The 21,794-nt window shown below is 41.2% G+C and overlaps 1 protein-coding gene across 1 annotated transcript in view; it reads left to right on the top strand.

Annotated features, from left to right (window-relative positions):
• cdkal1 (CDK5 regulatory subunit associated protein 1-like 1) overlaps positions 1-21,794 on the top strand; it is a 230,243-nt gene that overhangs the window by 194,026 nt on the left and 14,423 nt on the right. Inside the window, exons 13-14 of the mRNA XM_070967372.1 lie at positions 17,232-17,315; positions 20,663-20,827. Of these exons, the coding sequence (XP_070823473.1) occupies positions 17,232-17,315; positions 20,663-20,827 (249 nt within the window). The remainder of the gene's footprint in view (positions 1-17,231; positions 17,316-20,662; positions 20,828-21,794) is intronic.

The raw sequence follows: 21,794 nt of genomic DNA, 5'->3' as shown, positions 1-21,794 counted from the left end.
TTTGGGCTTCTATTTAGCCCTGTTTGTGTATCCAATGTAGCGCATATAAAATGTGAATAACCTTAGTTTGCTGGGAGTGCACTGACAACCAGTGCTTAAGGCTTTTGCTGTGGATGTCTGCCTCATTTCTTTAATGTATCATATATGAAGGCATAGCCATGTAACTGCATTGTAGCTGAACTGCTGTTGAACTTTTGGCCCAGTTTTGTGTGCTGTTTGTATACTGTTGGCTTTGACAATATGCATAACTGGTTCCCCTGTGCAACATTAAATATCCAAGTATATACTAATTATAGTGATATAACTGACTATACGTTTGTACAGCTTACATATTACATTGTTTACTATATTCATATGGTGAAACAGTCTTTTTGGTTGCACTGTATTTTTGAACAGTTTTTTAGCAAACTGTGGAAAATGAGTAAATAACACTTTCCAGAGTGGTGCATGGGATGCCTCAGGCCTTTGTTTAAGACACAAGTTGTTTATGTATCTAATGTACCATACAGTATATGAGTGAATAACCTTTGCTGGCTAGTATGGATCAAACTGATAACTGTGTGGAGGGCTTGTGGAGGACCGAGGCTACTCAATTAATCTAATGAAGTATGGAGTCATTTTCACTTGCTTTGACCTGTTTATGGGTATATGTCTGTTGACGTTAGAGCATGACAGTGTGTGCCCATTAGCAGGCTAGTATATGGAGTTGACAAAACTGCCATAGGCTTTTATTGGGTGCATACAGTAAGGTTGTTTATGTATCAAGTTCACCACAGGCCAGTTTGCACGTTGATATGTTTGTACCCAGTGTCCATTAACAGATGTGAGTAGAGGCAAACATGGACTTGTTCAGACAAACAAGGTCACAACAACAGCCTCTCAAGGCATTAAAATGTCATTTATTTTGTTTTAAAGTACACTATATGCAGTGAAAGTCATTCATGTACACAGGGTTTCACGCAGTATATAGTTCATAGAGAAATCTGATTACAAGTCTCCTTTATGCATTCAGTTTCTCTGCATGTCTTGCTACGCTCTGCTCTTGTGTAGCTTGCCCAAAAAAGATATTTCTCATGTGCTGGTGTGCCTCTGTCTACAGAGCCCCCAGAAGGTCAAGGTGGATTTTTTTTTTTTTTTTTTTTTTAATTCTTTCCTTTACCCTTTGCATAAGTTTTGCGTTACCTCGCAATATGTTCTTGATTTCTTTTGATCCTTAGAGAAATAGGCTGAGTGTATCATGGGATATGTGCACACTAAGCTGTGTATTGCTCAGGCGCAAGTCTTTATCATTGTCCGGCAATGCTAACCCCGCTCTCTCAGCCACTGCTGCCAAGGCTGATTGAGACAGACTGTAGCTGTGATTATAACTACAGCCGTTGGATGACACTGTGATTGTGACTGTAGGCGTAGCTGTGCTCTGCATGTTACAATTACGGCTGTGGCAAATGAGCTTATAATGGGTGTAACACTTGCTACATGCAAGAGTTGTTTTTGTGCTGTGAATTGACATGGTTGTGCAGGCTGAGTAGTGTATTGAAGATACTGTATTCTTAAACACCACAATGGCAGCCATAGTCTGAGCAATAACCATATCCACAACCACAGCACCAACCGCCACAGCCAGGCAGAGCAGCTCCAGCTGTGCTCACATGCAGTTAGAGGTTGTTCACTGTCAGAGCTCCGCCTTTTGAAAGGTGTAATGAGCAATAAATGCATAATGTAAAGTGTCATATCATCTCTCATTTCTGTTAGTATTTGCACACCCTTTTCCTAAACTGACAGTGCATTATAACTGGACCAACACATTAACTGTGGATCAGTGGATTGCAAAAAATATTGTGAGGTAATGCATAAGGAGTTTCACAATGAATTCCCACTGTGACCCTGCAGGGCCATGTGCTGTGAAGTCAATGTTTAGTCATCATATTGAATTATGGCGTCTGCTTAGCATAGTGTTGGTATTGTCTGTACTGTCTTTTAGCATTGGCACAGATAAAAAGTTGCTTTGAGTCCTTGGAGATTCCATGGGGTCCTTCACAAGTCTGAAAACATCTTAAATGTGCAGTGAGATTTTTCACTCTGGGAAAAGAAAGAGCTTTCAACTAAACTACATTCAGTATAATGATGATGATTACATTCAGTGCACTGCTATCCGAGGTGTTATTTTGAAACAGTAATGAGTCTAACACATAAATATTGTTATTGAAAATTTGTTTCCAGTTAGGAGAAATTTGGTGTTACGGTTGCACTATGCACTATGAGATAAAATAACATGACAGCACTTCATATATTTACCACACATTTGTTGCTGTTCCAAACATCAGATCATATTTTACATATGTAACGTGTGGAATTAATCCACTTTTTACTTTCACTCTTCATGCAACTGCAGCTATCTCAGCGCAGACAGACAGTATGCAGCCTGACTTAAAACCTCAGGAAAAACAGTTTATTGTTATGTCCTGGGATAGTGAAATAGCTGCGACTCTTGCATTAACAAACCACTATCACTAGACTTTGCGTGCATGTTTTTGGTTGTACAAAAGTGAAATCTATCAGTCTTTGGGAATTTTTGTGTAATGTTTGTGTGTTTATGTTCAGGAAAGTGTTTTTTATATGCTTGTTTGTACATCTGTGTGTGCGCGCGCGCATTTGTGTTAATGAATACAGTAGCTCCAAGCGTCTGCTCTGTGTACAAATTAGCAGAGCCCTCTGTGCCAAACATAGAAGTGCTTGTGTGTGTGTGTGTGTGTGTGTGTGTGTGTGTGTGTGTGTGTGTGTGTGTGTGTGTGTGTGTGTGTGTGTGTGTGTGTGTGTGTCAGAGGTGATGAATATAGAGGGTCTAATTTTGGATGAACATTCAAATCCTACTCAAGCCCCAGCCGTGTGGCTTTTCACACACATGGACATGCACACTGACACACATACACACACACGCACACAACACTGGCCATTTGATAGCCCTGCCACTCAGCCATATGCCACCCAAGGGCCTGGCATCTGCTGTAACACAAACACACAGTAACAAGAGACACACAGTGAAGTAATCACTTTTTTTTGTGTTGAACACAAATACATTTGCATACATGCACACACACGCACACACTCTATGAAGCACTTCTTTACTTGCCATTAGAAAAGCTCATTCACAGTATTTAAACAGCAAATTTGGAAACAACACATGCACCGGCCTGGCATACTGGTCTCTGTATCCCTGTTTGTTTAGACAGCAGATCAGAGCTCACAATATGCAAAATCAGCTTCATAACACACATGGGCAGTGCACATAAAGTCAAACAGCACAGACACACACACGTTTCTGAACACATGCAGAGTCACATTCAAAATTGTGTACACGCAAAGACACACAAAGGCTGGTATAATGCATATTCAAATGAAGTTAAAGCCATTTAGACTGGCCCCTCATTTGCATTTGTGCCATTAGCCCACAATCAGAGCTGGTTCAGCCTGCCAACACGCCCCCAGCACCATCTACACACACCACGTGAAGTCACATGCGCTTTTTATCCGTTCTTTTTCACATTTGTGTGTTTGCGTCATGGTCTTAAATACTGTAAGATAGCGATTCTTTCATAAAGTGTCACTGCATACGCCAGCCACTTTGCCATTTTTATACTGCTCTTAGTTCACAGACCTCAGTCACCATTAAAAGCCTGAGCTCACAATAACACTTGGACTGTAATCATTACTAGACACATATTGCAACACACTAAGCATGCTCGTTTGAAGTGGTTTAACAGTAAACAGGATCGCTCGTATGAGCGTATCCTGGGCTGTAACTACATGTGAGCTTTACTGGTCTCGAGTGAGTGCAGAGGGATTGTGCTTTTTGTCAGCCTGTCTGCTTCTGATGACTGTTGGTTTGAATGGCACAGCTGTGCACTAGCAGGCTAACCTCTTAAAGTTCTGTCTGATTACTGCCTGCTCTCTTTGATTAATGTTCATTATGTCTGAGTGTGTATGTATGTGCGTGTGTATGTGCCCTCAGAGTCAATTCAACGTGATGCCCCCCACCCCCCCATAAATCAATCAACACCATTGAAGTGCTAATATAGCCCCCTTTGTGAGCCATTTGCTCATTCAAGTCTCATCTTGCAGCCAATCCGACTTTCACTGATGAGGATTTTGACTTGTCTGTTTAGATTTCTGCTTTGACTTTTTTAGATATTTAAATGACTCACCCTCTCATGTTTTCAGCTCTCATGTTGTGGAGGATGGATAAGCTGAAAGGAGAGGATGAAAAAATGTTTCACTCAGATAATACAGTCAATTTCTTTCTGCTGATTGATTGGCTATCGCAGTGTTCCTGGTGTTCCTGTGTAACTTTGATGATTGATGGAGATTTAATATGTGAATTGGATGACTTAGATGCAAGCCAGAGTGATGTAAGGTATTATGTTAGACATGGAGTTTTGCTTGATTCTTGTGGTAGTAGATATAGTAGATTATTCCAAATATGTCCTTAGATTTATACTCATCTTTGTCCTGGAATTGATATCTCACGTTGAGTCCCGAACCTCATATCCAGTATATACAATGTAGGCCCTCTCAAATCTTGTCAATGTATGTGTGCTAAAAATAAATGAAACAGTAAGGCCAACTGCTAGAAAGAAAGAGCGTCTGGTCTGAGCATGTTTAAAACTGAAGTTAATTAACTTAGAATCTGCCAAGCGGCCCTGTGTGTGTGCATGTCAGCTCTTTTTGGTCCTTATAGCCTCTCCCTGTCTTTCTTTCTATGTGGATTAGACCATTTGGAGACATAGTATGTTTATTTATCCTCTCCCACTGTCCAGACCCCTTCTCTGTCTCTTTGTCACATACATATATTATTATGAAAGCCTGCACACCATGCTGTTGTCGGCACTTTGTCTGTACATTGGCTAGTAAGCATGCATACATCAGTGTAGGTTTGTGTCAGTTCTCATTGAGCCTGTGGCCACCAAACAGCCATAATACATTAATCTCCTCTCAACCTCGAAAGAGTGGCGTATTTTATGAAATTACATAATTTCAAGAGTAGGTTGTTCTGTATGTGGTTTGAGGGGCCAGTTTCCAGTCTGCACATTGTCTGCGCGTGGGTTATTATGTGTTTTCCTGTCGTCCTGTCACATTCTTTGTCTCTTTGACACATAAATAGTCATACTGTACCACAGCGTTCACTTCATGCTATACTCACACATTGTCCATAGAATGACGATTGAGACACACCCATCAATGCTGGTTTGTCAGCCGTCTGGCCCTGTGGCCAATGAACAGGCATACTGCATTCATTTCTGCTTTTTTTCTGTCCACTCACAATCTGTATCACTCACAAAAACATTAGTGACATGTTGTATTCATTCTGCAACCTCCACAATGTCATATGTATGTATGTTAAGGTTTAAGTAAAGATGCATGACTCATTACCTTAACATGGCACTACTTAAACATTTCACGTACCGTATATTCTGTTGACAACTGTATACTTGATGACTCACTCGTGAAGAAAACAAGCTTTTAGGTTCTACTTGTATTTGCAAGATGAATCCAGTGCATGCAACACTCAGTGGACTGTGAAGTGCAATGCACCTGAAGTGTGTTATTGTTAGCTCTTAAGGTTCAGTCGGATTTATTATCCATTATATACTTTAAGATGTGGCTCGAAGCTCATAACCTTTGGATTTGTACTGATTTCTTCACACAATTATGATGCTGTTGCACTCTGGGTGGCAACATCAGAACGCAAGGTTATGTTTGGGATGGGTGTATGTTTAAGCCAGAGTGGAACAGACCCGTTACTAAAATGTGAGTGAGTTGGGAAACCATGTTTAAAGGACATCTAGTATGATTCATGTGTGATGTACTGTACTTACTCTCAACTCAGCTATATTTATGTAGCATAGATGATCTGCAGTGATTTACAGCACAGAGAAAAGCAGAACAAAAGGAAGGAGACAAAACCAAGAAAAATAAAGTAGAGCAAAGAAAAAACATTAGAGAAGAAACTGAAGTAGATCTAATGTAATAAAGATCGTGGGGTGAGCTCAGAGCAAGCATGAAAGATGGCAAAGATATGAAAATGAATGACAGTGGCCTTACCTGTCTATTTAGTATACGTTACCGGTATCCATAAAATCTGTGGCCATCATGCCTTTTTGGTGACCTGCCTGTCAGCATACTGTATTTTTGTCATCTCAAGTTTGCCGTCTCCCTATAGGAAACTATATTGTGGCTTTCACACTTCCCTTGCTGTGTGACCTTTTGTATGTACATATGATCTGTACTGTCAGCGCTTTCTAACCCAATGTTCTTTGCGTGCTCTGCTGTGTGTGAAATGGCCAAAGGCTTTGCAGAGTTAACTTTAGTACTTCTCTCTCTGCTCACTTTTCCCGATAGGAAGTTAACATTTCACTGGTGTCCCTTTCCTTGCATCAAGATCTCGTGTCAGCACTTTCTCATTCGGTCTCCTCTTTTTGCTCCATATCGCCGGACCAGCTTGTCTGAAGTTTGGCTGGAGTAAATACATCACATTTGTGTGCCTCTATCAGTTTTAATTTAGTGTTGACAAAAGAAACTTTGGAGCACTTTAAAAGTGAGTTTTTAGATGCTATATTCACAACCATCTTCACAATATTACAAAGGATGACATCCACTGAAAGGGCTTGTATGTTGGCCATTTTCTTGTTTTCCTCTGTGTTTGAATGCAGATTACCCTCCTCCCCCCTGAAAAGCAAAAGTACAAAAGGAAAAAAAGAATGATTGTAATGAGACTGCAAGAAGAAATCAAATGCATAAAGAAAACCAATCAATTATTTTCTTCCTCTCCCTATGCCCTTGGTTCATCTGTTGTTTTCTTGTCCTTGGGTACCTGAATGAGCCGGAGAGAGAAAAAAAACAGCAGAGTACTTGACAGTCCATCATTGCACCACTTCAGAATGTACCATCAGTGGGACAGATGAAGAGGACACAAGCATGCTGGGCCATGAACACACACACACACACACACACACACACACACACACACACACACACACACACACACACACACCGACACAGAATCGTTAGCCTATGAAGAGAATCAAAATGTTGAGTGTCCAAGAGTGAACACGGCAGCACAAAACACTTCAACCCCCTGTCAGTGCTCTGAATGCATGAGAGAGACAAAAGGGAGGAGAGAGTCATAATTGAAGACAAAACCTACTATATGTACACAATGATAGTTATTAAGGGCTTCCTTGACATTGGTTGACATGCACTGAACTTGTTTCATGTTTTGTTCAGTTGAGAAGAATGCTTCAATGATGGGAAAGAAAATGCTGCACACAGATGCCAGACTGGTTAGAAAACCATTTATTGTATTTCTAAGAATATGTGTGCAGTTTTAGAAGCAAAAATGTGTTTTTTTAAGTACTTTATGCATGCGTACACCTGTTATTTCAATGTGTCAGATACATATGTAATCAATGTTTATGTGCCAGACTCTACATCAGAAGATACCCAATATTACAGGACTTTCTGAACTCTTCAGTTCAGTTTAGGGTTTCATATCAGCGCATATCAGACATCATATAGGCCAGTATGTCTGTGATGGGCCAGTATCAGCCAAAAAAAATCAAAGGAGCAGAGTTAACACAAACTACTGAACTGTAAGGTTGTTTGCTTTTGATTGACAGTGTCTGTGTATTTACACCCACTTCCTTTTATGTGTTTGTTTGAAAATCTACCACCTTTTACACATCATCAAACTGCTGCTTTTCTTCTCTCTCTCTCTCTCTCTCTCTCTCTCTCTCTCTCTCTCTCTCTCTCTCTCTCTCTCTTAGGCACCGCACACAATTCTGTGGGTCTTATCACCTTTCAACCAAATTACACTTTTATCATTTTTTGATTTGCACAGTTGCTTAAAGTCAAAAAAAAAGGAAGCAAGTAGACGGAGAATGAACATGCAACAAAGGTCATGAGCCGGCTTTAACCCGGTCAGGCATTAGGAGTACATGATCCTCACCTTATCCCACAGAGCCACCAGGACGACCTTGTAGCTCATGTTTTTTTCTCCCTTATCAAAACACATACATACATTTCTCTCATTCTAACAGGACGACTAGAGGGCTAGCCTTGAACAGCAATCAGACGCACTCACTAGATAGGCCTTCCAATGTGATATGTTGTGTCTTCAGGTGTGGCCTCCAGTGATAATGGTAATCATTCTGCTATTGCCAAGGCATCGGTTTCAGTTGCAATTATAGATTAATGTGGATGTATAGATGTGTGCGTTCCACGTGCACTTTCTTACTCTCTCTCTCTTTCTCTCTCTCCTCTCCCTCTCTCTTACACACATATGCACATGAATTACACAGACCAAGGCCTCCAAGCCCACAGGGACATAACAGACAATCAGCCTGACAATCACAGCTGAGCTCTGATTGATGCTGCAGTTGCCAACACACACAATTTCAGACACATCGGCGTTGTAATGCTAAGGGCTTGGTTCCTGACATTCACCACACACACACACACACACACACACACACACACACACACACACACACGCACACACACACAGTCAAACAAGCCCCTCAGTGGACAAATAAATAAAGGAGAATGGAATGGTTTTACAATTTCCAATCACTGTGGCTATGTGAGATATGATATCAATTGTAACCGTCCCAGCAGAGGAAAGGAATATATGAAATATATGGTCAGTTCTTAACAGTATAGATCCTGGTATCAGAAGAAGAACTGGCTTAGACCACAGAGCATTTGTTACATGGTCTGTCAGGAGGCGGGATCTGCGCTCTCACTGTAATGAAAGGTGACATACATACATAATACATATGGCCAAGAAACAAACAATAAAATTGAAAAATTGAAAATGTTCTTTGCTTCTTTGTCTGTGGGATGATGTTGCATTCAGGGTCGGTGTATCAACAACATTCAGATTTTAGTATGTTTTACTTATTCTAGTAACTGCTGTAAGAGAGCTTCACTTTAGAATTTCAGAGCTTTAGTTTTAAGGCCCGATGTTGCGTTTGCACAGGTGTACGTGTTTTGTGTGTCTGTGGGGTTGTGTTGCCGTGTGTTTGTGTGTGTGTGTGATATCATGTATTTTAGTAACTGATGTTTCTGAGGCTTTCATTCTGTGTTTTCTGCCATGTCTCTGTTTTGATGTGATTCATTCCAGCATCTGAGACACTAAACAGCCTACGGGCTGCTGTCACAGGCCTGTGTGTGTGTGTGTGTGTGTGTGTGTGTGTGTGTGTGTGTGTGTGTGTGTGTGTGTGTGTGTGTGTGTGTGTGTGTGTGTGTGTGTGTGTGTGTGTGTGTGTGTGTGTGTGTGTTAGAGGGAGACATCTATCTGTCTCCTCTGACAAACTAGATCTGTCACCCTGGTGGCGACTAGATTGTCTTTTCTGTTGGTTGGTTGAAATTGATGAGGCGATCAAGTGTGCATGTGTCTGATGGTACGCGGTTTTTACAGTATGTTTTGTGCACAACCCCAATTCCAAAAAAGTTGGGACACTGCGTGAAACATGAGTAAAACAGAATGTGATAGTTTGCTAATCCTTTTTGACACATACTGAAAACAGCACAAAGACAGTAAACAGGAACAGGAGCAGCAAAAGACAAAAGAAAATAATAATACGCTGGAAAAAAAAACACATTTTATGGGTTTTTTTGGATGACTTTTCCCTTTGAGGTTTTTGTCTCTGTATTCAGAAGCGGAGCGCAAGAAAGTTTCAGAATTCAGATCCGCTGAAAAGCGAGCCTCCACCAGCCCTGAGAAAAGCTTGTGCATTGTCCGTTGCTGCCGCAGTGCATCTCCATGTTTGCCATTGTTCCTTTCACTCTCAATGAAACTTCTTGAAAGTCTTTGTTTGGCCGATTAAATTGTGTGACCTCAGCGTTCATGACAACCAAACACAGAACTTTGTATCTTTTAAGGACAGCATGGGCACCAGCTTCACCAGGATTTCAGAGTGCTTTTAAGTATAACACAACAAGTTGTTTGTTTACTATATGTCAAGTGAGGTGAAGCTCATATTTTTCTCCTTGGTCCTCGTTTCCTATACTGTTGGTCTGTTGTGTCCCTCCCTGCTAAACTGTTATTTCTCATTACATTTTTACTGTTTGACTTCTTCGTCTGGCTTTCTTGAGAATAAGCAACACATCCTTTTACTCTGTGTGTGCGTGCGTGCGTGTGTGTGTGTGTGTGTGTGTTGTGGCGTAGAGTGGTGAGCGTTGGGAAGACTGCGGAGGGCCGGGGGGGGGGGGGGGTAGATTTGATGCAGGTGCACAGTGTTCTGTCCTGGCAAAAACCCCTCTCATTTCACCAGCCCTGTTCAGAGAGAGGTGGGGGTGGCTATGAAAGCCAAGAAAGCATTAGAGGTCTGGGTCTGGTGTATGGCCTCAAGACACACACACACACACACACACACACACACACACACACACACACACACACACACAGACTTAGTGAGGCTTAAACTCAGTGTGTATTCAGGGAGGTATATCAGAGTAATTGCTATTAAACTAGCTGAAAGTAATGCTTGGTATAGTGGTGTGTGGGCTGTGCTGACATGTAGCTCTGTTTGTCAGTGTGTGTGTGTGTGTGTGTGTGTGTGTGTGTGTGTGTGTGTGTGTGTGTGTGTGTGTGCGCGCGCGCGCCCGCGTGTGTGTGTGCGAGAGATTTGGTCAGTTTTGTTGGGTCTCTGTGCTGATAAAATTCAAATTTTGGCTGCTTAATATCTTTCCTCCTTTTTGCATTGCTCTGTCTCTGTCTCCCATCTCTCGCTCGCTCTCACTCTCTCTTTCTCACACACACACACACACACACACACACACACACACACGCCCACTCACACGCACACACAAAGAATGAAGCTGAAGCGCATATTGTACCTCATTCATCTTCTCCTGTCACTCCATCATTATGCATCTCCTCTTTGTTCATCATTGATCTCCTCTAAATCTCCCACACACAAACTTTATTTTCATGGTGTCTCAGTTGTCTGAAAGAGTCTGAATTCCACGATACTCCACAGCAGCTCCTCTCTGTTCCCAACTTCTTATAACTGTCGAGGGTTTAATATTTCATCCAGATTATAGCTGGTTCATTGATTTATTGCGACTCACTGAGTGCTTCAGAGTTCAGTGAAGCAGGGAACTAAAAGGAAATGTGTTTTCTCTTAAACTTTGACTCCACGGCAGTTGTTCTGAAACATTTTTATTTTTTCAAAAGTCATGGAGGAATATTGAGATAAGAAATTGTGCTTTCAAGGCTCTGGACAATATCTAGCACGGTGTGTTTTAATTGAAGTACAATTGACAAAATTAAGTGCTAAAAAAATATTGACCTCTCTTTTCCTTTTGTGCACAAGAAGCATCTCAACCGCAGATAAATTCTGCAGGTAAATTCTTCAACCAGTATGTAGTGGTAGTGTTTTTTGTGTCTGCATTCACCAATATATTCAAAGCCTTGAAAAATACACAAGTGGAAACAACGTAAAGTGTGCGACTTGTACATATATGTTTTTGAAGGTCCCTAGAAAGATCAAGACTTTCTTTTTTTTTTAAGTGATTTGTACGGAGGGAGAGTCGAAAGCTTTGCAGGCTGGTGTTGTACTGTGCTGTGTGTACTCTCATTGCTTATTTTACCAACAGAAAGCATTTTTCTGAAATTCTTACATATATTCACATTTTGTTTTCAGGTCGGTAGATGCAGTAAAAAACGCCTGTTTTTAATGTCCTCTCTCCGGCTCTATCAAACAGACACATCCCTCCACGCACCTGCTGCTCTATCCGAGCTGTTTGGATAAAAAGCTCATGTGCCTTTCAAAGAGCACTTCATGACTCTGGAGTCCACTTGTCTTACCAGCAGGAGTGTTTGTGTCTGGGACTGGTTGCAAACTTCCTTTTTTCATTGTTTACTTTCAGTTACCAGTAACATTTGTTCCCCATTGTTTCTCAAAGTGCGGTTTATTTTTCAAAGCCATTAATTGCAGCATTCCCTCCTCTTTGAACTCTTTAACTTCCTCTTGCTTAATCAACATGCCAAACACTTGACATTAACCGGTCCTCATGAAGTGTTCTTTATCATACTTCTTTTCACTATATCAAACTTTCAAGTGGTTGGGAATAATTCAAAGATCATGACTAATCTGACATCGTAGATTGTTGGAGCCAGTCGTATCAGCGGCAGTTGTTAACATGGCTTTCCTTTCTTTTGTGCAGCTGCATAGATGGTTGGCAGTCTATTACTTCTTACATACTGCAAAGTAAACTAGATTTGATTTCACTGCTGAAAGGCTGAAAGTAAGAGACAGGAACGTATTTGTACGTGTTGTAGAGGACAGGTGAGCGCCATGCGTGAACGGATAAATAAGGAGTCAGTAGGAAAACCTTCAGCTGCTACTGGGTGTGTGTGTGTGTGTGTGTGTGTGTGTGTGTGTGTGTGTGTGTGTGTGTGTGTGTGTGTGTGTGTGTGTGTGTGTGTGTGTGTGTGTGTGTGTGTGTGTTTGTGTGAGAACATGAACAGACTGGCCTCGAGCACTTTGTAGAGGACTTAAACTCCTCTGAGACAGCTCATTTATGACAGACATTGTTGAAGTTAGTTATTTATTAGCCTTTTTTAATTTCCATGAATGTCTTTTTTTTTTTGTTTATTTATTCTTTTCACCCTCCTCACTGCAATCTATCCATGATGTCATCCTATATGCTGTATATGTCTCCCTCGTCATGTTGTTAGTGCATTACTTTCTGTTAAGCATTAGTTCCAAACAGTGTGTCCTAAAGTAACACTTCTAAACAGTTAATTTGTACAACTTTGATCTGTGTCGATGTCACATTTGTCTCTACAAACATTTAACCAAAGCTGCCCTTAATCCTCTCCGTCTTTGTGGCAAACACTGAAAAGTTTGAATCTCTCGTACTTTTTTTGGCTTCAGGGTAAAACAAAATACCCAAACCAACGGGGGTGTTTTTTTCTTCTCCTTTAAAGCAGCTTATTCAAAGAGAACCTCTGAAAGATCAGAGCATCTCTCCTTAGCCCTGTTAAATCACTCCCTGCAACGATTGTTTAGCAGGCAGCAAAACAAAATTGCTTTCTACAAGGGGCCACAGAAGGCTGTGTGTGCGCAGGTTTGTGTGGAACAGCTGATCAGCGTGTGAGTGTGTGCTGCTGATTTTATGTTTGCTATAATTTGGTAAGGTTTGTTAGCAAGAAAGCATATCATGTTCTGCACGTGTGTGCAAAAGAACGATGGGGTGGATAACAAGTTGAAGAGATAGAGGAAGAATTGAAAACATGTGGGTCAGAGGAAGAGAGAGCGATGCAGAAATGTACAATGACTGGAAGAATAGTGTTCAGATTTGTTGTTGCATAAGCCTGCAAGCCGCTACCTGACACGCATCTGTGCGGGGGAGCTAGAACCTTCTAGTGGAATGCAATTTACACAATTTACACAAATAAAAGTATTTTGATGAAGACTGAAGAGTCAAACCAGAAGAGGATGATGCAATGCAAAAAATAAAGGTTGTGTATATAAAACACTTTGACTAATAATGTGTTTCTGATTTGGTCATTCCATAAAAAAAGTTTGATTATCCCCTTAAAATGACATCTATTCCTTCTCCCTCATTAAAAATCCTGAATCTGTGATAATGCGAATGAATGTGAGCTTTAACTACTTCACAAGAGATGTCTGCTTCCTTACCGAAAAGTCAAGTCTCAGTGTTTGTGCACCTTAGGCTTCAAGTGTCCACATTACACCGGACCAGGATTGGCTTCCCAACTATATGTGATGTCACAAATCATGCTTGTAGGACCGCTTCTGGATTCTGAGTGAGCACAGAGGAACTTACTAACAGCAGATGAATGTGAAAACAGTCGTGTCAGACTCTGCTCATACATCACTCTGTGCAGTGAAGCTCAAACATTCAACTGTACGAGCATGAAAATGAAAACTTAAATGTCCCTCTTTGCTCCAAAACTGATTTTGGAGCAAAGAGGGACATTAAATATGTAAGTTTTTCCTTAAGTCACGGTTAGGACTCAACAGCGAGGGACACTCTATAAACGTGTACTAATGTTTATATACAGCTTAACCTGTAACAAAATGAGAATATCAATAGCCAACAAGAGCCAGGTGTAATTCAGGTGAGGCAGAAAGACCTCTTTGCCCCCAGTGCTGCTTTGATTGACAGTAGGTTAAGGAAATCATGTTTTGATAGGCATATACTGTGTGTTTGGCCCAAAGTCAAGGTGATTTTTCTCTAAATTAAAGAATATAAATTACTGCCTTTACTGTCTCTGTTGTCCAGTATTGTGTCATTGGCAATACTGCTATACAGCCTATTTTCAGTCTTTTTTGTTGCTCACTCATTCGCTTTTTAGTCTGGTCAGAAGCATAAACCAGTTGCATGGTAAAAAGGCCACAGATGCTGCGAGAAATTTCGGATGATGTTCAAGCGAATTGCTCCCTTATTTGTGACGGAGACAAAAATGTTGATTACAATTCAAAGCCACACTTCTCTCATTATCCTTGTTATAATGTGGATTAATTATCAATTAAACTCATGATCCCACAAATCTGTAGTGGATCTGCTGTGTGTCATGGGATGTTATTCTTGGGATGGTGAAGTAAATACACATCTCACTGTGCAAAGACATGCACATACACGCCTTGTTTGGTATTCTCTGACGTTTCTCAACAGATGGAGTAAATACAAATTTAAATGCAGAGTCTCACATATTCAGATATGCAAGGAAAGGACCAAAACATTTATTGCATACAAATACATACACACTCCTGGTGTGGTGCACAGAGGTGTGTGCAGCTCATCAACTTTTCATTTACTGAATTCACTGCATTCTCATATGTGTCATTGTCTATCCAGGGGTGTGTTCATGCATGATCATCTTCTTATCCACAGTTCAATCAACATAGTAGGATATAACTTAGTCCCAGCTCCTTGCTGGTTGCTTAGCTGTGGATTAGGTATTTAGGCAGATTCATACAAATTCACATCATACACATCAAGCACAGTGTAAGACTGAAAAGTAAATGAAAGCTTCAAGAGGCTTAAGTAAGATGGGCTTGTGTGTTGCACAGAGCTAATTGACTTGGGCTGACCGCCTGTTCCCACATTTTTAAGGGGCCCTCCTCTGCATGTTTGCTGTCATCCGGGAAAATGGTAGCAGCTTAAAACAAACCATAGTACTTAGGTAAAACTAATGATGTTCATTAGTCAGTGGTTGATGAGAAACAGAATGAAAAGATGTTTATGGAAGAGAACTCTACATTTTAAGTGTTTAAGTGAGACAAACAACATTTTTTCCTTAAATATATATATTCACAACACTGTGAAAATGGTATTTTTTCACATGTTCACAGCGGAGACATCTGTCTTCAGTCTGAAGGAGCAAACAAGAGGCCAAAATGAAATGTTCGCCATCCAGTAATAATGTTCAAAGGATATTTTTTCCACCCTCTTTTTCTGAAAATTGCTCTGTTTGCAGGAAACGCTGATTTATTTGGTCTCTTTTTAAGTCTGTCAGCGTGCCTGTGCAGGTGCTGTCTGTGTTGGAACACACACGTGCAACACACACACACACACACACACACACACACACACACACACACACACACACACACACACACACACACAAATCAGTAAAAAAAAGGAGAAAAGGATGAGAGGGAGTTATAGTGGAAGGAAGAGAGGTATGAACAACAAAGAAAATGCCCAGAGATAGGAGAGAGGGATGGAAGCTGAAGGATAAGGACAGGAAGGAGGGGAGAAACGAGCACAGAAGATGGGTGTCTGCAAAAAATGGAAACACCCTGAGCAATGTGTCAGAGCCATGACTTCTAAGGCTCTGACACATTGCTCAGGAAATGATCAGTCAGCACACTTTTACAGTGCAGGGCTCATCACTGACAGAGTTGAAATGCAAATATTGCCCACTGAGCCTACAGGACACTGTGCTCCCAACATTTTCAGCTATATGTTGCTGATTTTTAAAACCCAGTTTGTTTATGCTCTGCAGCACTGTTTCCTGGGCTTGGATCGAAGCTTCATGAACAATTAATGTCTGAAATGCACGAAAGATGAATTGTACGTAAATCAAGGTTCTTGCGTTAGGCCACACTAAAAACAAAGTATTAACTTTTCTTCAAAAATGGATAGTGAAGACTCTGATCCACGGGAGACACATGAGAAGATACCCCCCCTCATGTCTAAGTCAGTCATGAGATTCAGGCTTTATTCATGCCTGCAGTACTTTCATGAAAGTTCTGATTCTCTTTTCATCTTTCTCCGTCTATCAGTCAACAACATTTTTCAACAAAAGTATTTTTTGTCATTACGTTCCATGTTACATTTCTTTATTGGGAGGCCTTGTTGTGGTATTTGATTTTCTGATGTCGTGAATAGACTGTTTTCTGTAAGCATTTGAATTGTATCCTGTATAGCCTTGTGTTTTTTTCCATCCTTTTTTTTTTGTAAGGACCTGAGTTTAACAGTACTGACTATCCTCTCAGCCAAAGTGCTAAAATTGAAGTGGCTTAGAAACCTTGAGATTGTAATTAAATGGTGAACTGCGCTAACAAAAAAACACGAAAGCCCAAAACTTTGATTGAATTGGGATCTTGATGAATAGAAGCATTTTGTATGACCGAGGCAGCTTGCTTGTGTTGAATTAAAAATGTGAAGACACACATCCCTCATGCACGGCCTGTGTGACAGCTCGTAGCCTTATGTCGGGGGGGTGGGGGGGTGGAAGGGTTCTAAGAAGAAGAAATGTTCTAACTTACCACTGTATCTGTTTTAAGTGAATTTGTACCCTATCTGTCTCAAAGGCATAGCAATGGCAAGAAAAAAAGTCACTTTTGACTGGTGTGACCAGACTGAACCAACCAGAGAAAAGAAAGCAGGGATGAAAGAGAGAGAAGCAGGGTCCTAAATGATTTCCAGTGATATTAATCTGTTGTTTCTCTGAGGTTATGGTCACCATATGCTTGAGGACATGCATACACACACACACACACACACACACACACACACACACACACACACACAGATGGTTACGTCTACAGATAAAAACTCATTTGCACAAATGCTTCATGACAGGATGATATTTCATACGTTAATAAACTTGTATATCGTTGATATTTGTGGCCTGAGCAAACACAGTTTCACAGCTGTTCTCTGTGTCTCTCTCACTCCCGGTGCAGGTAGGGGAGAGGCAGCATGTGTTGGTGACAGAGGAGTCGTTTGATGCCCAATACTACGTGGCTCACAACAAATTCTACGAACAGGTAAGATAATTACAATAATAAATACGTTAATCAGTTATATACATTCAGTTATATTTGCATTGCTTGTTTATCTTAGGAGATAATAGTATTATTTGTTATCGTACATTTGGTGATCAACTTTCTAATCAGGCTGGCTTGTATGGGGGTCTGCTGAAGGAGGATTCAGTGCGCTGGCTGTTTGTTGACACTGCGCTGAATGAATCCTAAAATAGTTTAGTTGGCCTGCACTCTGTATCCACCATCAAAAACATACAGTGAAAAAAGCTGTAAATTAATCTGCATTTGATGAAAATTTTTCCCTATGTGAAGCTAATCCAACCCTTCCTCATTTTCACACTTAGCAAATCAGATCAGAAGCTTTGCTTTGCATGTCACAGGAGTAATCACAGCAGGTGTCACAAGCTTAAGCTTGTATTGACTAAAGTAGGTTAGCTATAATATCACACACACTCCAAATACACACACACACACACACACACCCTGCGGTGGCCATGAGAGCATTTGGCTGCTGATAGCGGCTGTACTTTTTGCTTTTTTTTTACTGTACTAACATTAAGGTCAGCCCTAAAGACATGAACATTCCATCCTACACACACCCAGCCGTTCACATACATACACACACACACACACCCGCATGGCTTCAAAGACCCTCTCTCAACCTGTGAAAAATTCACTTTAAAACATCTTCAAATAAATCAATTTCCTCCTGCTTTAACCATCATCAGAAACATGTTTGAAGTTATGCTTTTTATTAGTGGGGAGGGCAGGGGATGGTAATAATTTTTCCTCCCTTCCACTCTCCTCTCCTCTCCTCCCCTCCTCTCCTCCTCCTTTGCACCTCCTTCTGCAGGCTATAAACTCAAGTTACAAGTGTCACTCGGTTCATGTGTGTGTTGTACGAGTGTACGCTCCTTCATGCGTTTCTGCATATGCAGGCATGTATGTCGCGTGTGTTCACTGTACTCAAGAGGAGAGCACTCTGACGTGTTTGATCTTTCTCTCTCTTTTTTCGGGGGGATATTAAGTATTTGGCATGAACTCCTAAATCACTCTCTGACTTGTAAAACAAACATGAAAACACTATCCACCAATATGCTCTGAATCTGTTTCCCCAAGGGATACATCCCTGTATCATGTATACTGTATGTCTACACCACATCTATAGGACACACAGACACATAAGAACACAGTACTTATTTTTGGTGCTATAATGTGATCACACTCAAAACTTTAAGTTTAAACTCATCACCGAGTAACTACATCCCAGGAATTGAATACAAAAGTAGGAATTTGGAGAAAGCAGAGAAAGAAGGAAGTAAAACATAGAGTGGTTCGGTTGGGGAGGATTGCGTGGTGAGGGAGAAAAAATGGGGAAGTCAAAGGTCAGGAAAGAAGTGAGAAGTAGTGGGAGCAAAGATAAGGACAGAAGGAGTGGAAAGAGAGGGGGGGTGGGTGGAGGGAAGTGGTGAATAAGGTAGAGAGAGGTGTGAGTGTGAACAAATGGCCTAGTTTCACTTTTACACCATCAGATGGATATCTATCCTGACGGGTATAATAGGCAACCAACCCACCTGTGTGTGTGTGTGTGTGTGTGTGTGTGTGTGTGTGTGTGTGTGTGTGTGTGTGTGTGTGTGTGTGTGTGTGTGTGTGTGCGTGCGTGCGTGCGTGTGCGTGTGTGTGTGTGTGTGTGTGTCAGTAGCAGAGTGAGGAAGTAGGAGGGGGGGTTTCCAATGAAAGCAGACAAGCTCTTTCATCATTTAATCACCCTGTAATGGGCCTCGAATGACCCTCACCCACACACCCACACACACACGCACATCCTCACCTACCTCCCCCACAGCCCTGCTGTTTTACTTCTCTGCTCCCAGCCCAGTCCGCTGGCTGCTCGCACACACACACACACACACACACACGTGCGCGCACTCACAGTGGTCAGAGTGTCGAGCAGCAGGTGTGTTGATTAGGCAGGTGTGGCGCTGGCTGTGTGTCTGTCTAGCCTGTTCTCCATCTCCTATCATATTCCACCAGCTGGAAAAAGACTGACAGATTAACACTGAGCCAGGCTCACTCCTGCCATCACAGCAGTAACACTCCCTCCACCAGTTCACATGCTATTCTCTGCCCAGTCAGTAGCTTAGCCCTGCAGTGTCGTGTAATGGTTAGACAGACCACCAGATGATCTGAGTCAGCACGCAGCACTGCTGAAGCATACTTGGGCAAGACATTGAATCCCCAGCAGGTTCCAGGTTGCTGTTCTGCAGCTGAACGCAGCCTCTGATCTGCTCATGGAAAGAGGCATGCAAAAAGACATCCCAACTGGGATCTACAAATTATCGCTTTATTATCAGTATTATCAGATTAATATACTTTGTCTTTAAACATGAGTGTTCCTTGAGGAAGTGATCAGTGCAGTGTCAGATAGCTGTCCTTGTGTCTGCTTATTCAGGACGAAAAGCATCACTTTTCAGGTCAAACACTCGTGTTATTATAACATGTTATAGCGCCTTTACAAAGAAAACCTCTGCTTAAATTGTGATTTTAACTTGCACAAGCTCTTATGCCGACAGTTTTAAACAGCCAATAATCACAACACCTGTCATTCTACAAGTGTTTACCAGAGAGATTGAATCTGAAAGCAAGAGCTGAAAAATGGAGGTAAATCCAGATTCAAACCACACAACTTACATCATTGTCAATCTGTCCACTTTGTGATTAGTTTAAAATTAAAATTGTTTTGAAAGGAAAAGCATTTGCATATGATCTTTATTTACAGGGGTAAGTCATTAAGAATAAATTCCATTTCACACTAAGCCGTAATTATAACTCTTTGTTTTCTCTTCCTTCCTGCTGTGATCAGCAGAGATTTATCGTTGCCATGGTGAAATAATAAGACAAACCAGCAAATCCCTCTGGTTTATCTCACAGCTGTTGCCGTAGTTTTTGACCTTGAGGGCTTCCATAAATGGAACTGAAAACACTCAGCCCCGTGGTTTTTTTGTAAGCAGGCAGGGACTAGCTAAATAACAGTGTGGGGGAGCGCTGGGGGAAGCAGTTTGGAGCAGCAGTTAATTGAGAATGTAATTGACACGTGGAGAAACGTGCAGAGGGTTGAGATGGTTATATACAGTAGGTCTGCCTTTCCAGGTGAATGACAGCAAGTTACTGCATTTCTCCTGCTGGTCACTGAAATGCAGTCACTCAATCACTCATTGCTTTTGACCCTCATAGAACGCTTTTGCGTGTCTTTTTTAGTGTAGGTGTGTGCAGTATACAGTTGCAGCTACAGTGAGTGATGTTTTTAAAATCTTCAGTCTCATCAGTTGTGATGTGTCGCTCCTGGTTTGCAGGTGCTGGTACCTAAGAGGGCTGAGTTCAAAGGGAAGATGATTGAGGTGGACATCTATGAGGCGGGAAAACACTTCCTGAAAGGCCGACCAGTGGAGGACAGTAAGCCGTTCACTCCCTCCATTGCTGCACCACTTCAGAAAGGAGAGGTGTCTGGTCTGATGAAGGTAAACACACACAAACACATGCACACCTGTATACAGATCATTTTTCCCAATTCATTGCTACAGCACTGTAAATCAAAGTGACGCCAAAACATATGCACAGTGAGTCAAACAGATGCATGTGTGTAAACAGTCATCGCTTCATGGCTGTACTGGGAAAAGAATACAACAGAAGTAATACTAATCATAGTAAACTGTAACCCTAACCCTAACCCATGCACCGTAAAGTAGCGTTTAAAAGGTGGTTGATACACAGCAAAAGGAACTGCACAACATATGGAAGTGAAATCAATTAAACAGGACCTGGAGGTCCTATATGGAAAAGAAACTGGAAAGCTTAAAACACATCTTTTAAACTACATCACACATTTATTCAGCAGAGAAGAGTATTTATCCCTCTGACACTGTCCAATAACTTACTGGATACAAGGTCTACGATCCAATACGAAGGCAATAGATGATGCATAAAGATTCGATACACTGTGGTTTAAAGGGCATTTTAAGTCTAGAAGTAACTGGCTTAATAAATGAAGAAAAATTTAGCTTGAATTTACGTTGAAGTGTTGCATTAGAAATGCTTCAGAAAATACTCTCACACTGACAACAGTTAGCTTCAGCAGCAATATACTATATGGAGCATTTTTTTTGTCGAGTCCCCCAGTAGGAGGAATTTTTCCCTGATATGATACAAACTGGGACTTGTTTACCTTCAGCAACACTAAATGTGTGCATGTTGTTGTTTTTCCCATCTGTAGTTGTGTATTGATGTCTGACTCATGTTTCAATTAGCTAAACCTCTAATAGTAAGTTTTTTTGTCTTGATAACATTAGTGAAGAGTTCAGTACATACTTTATTTAGCAACTTTGAATCAGTCGCCAATGTGTACGTACATCTGTGTATCAGATGAACACGCATTTAAGTGAATTCGGTCTCTCATGTTTTTCAGGTAATGAGAGGACCTATCCCGCA

Source organism: Chaetodon trifascialis, chromosome 7, assembly GCF_039877785.1.
Source record: "Chaetodon trifascialis isolate fChaTrf1 chromosome 7, fChaTrf1.hap1, whole genome shotgun sequence".
Lineage (NCBI taxonomy): Eukaryota > Metazoa > Chordata > Actinopteri > Chaetodontiformes > Chaetodontidae > Chaetodon > Chaetodon trifascialis.
Note: the sequence above shows the minus strand (reverse complement) of the source record. Positions and strands in the feature narration are given on the sequence as shown.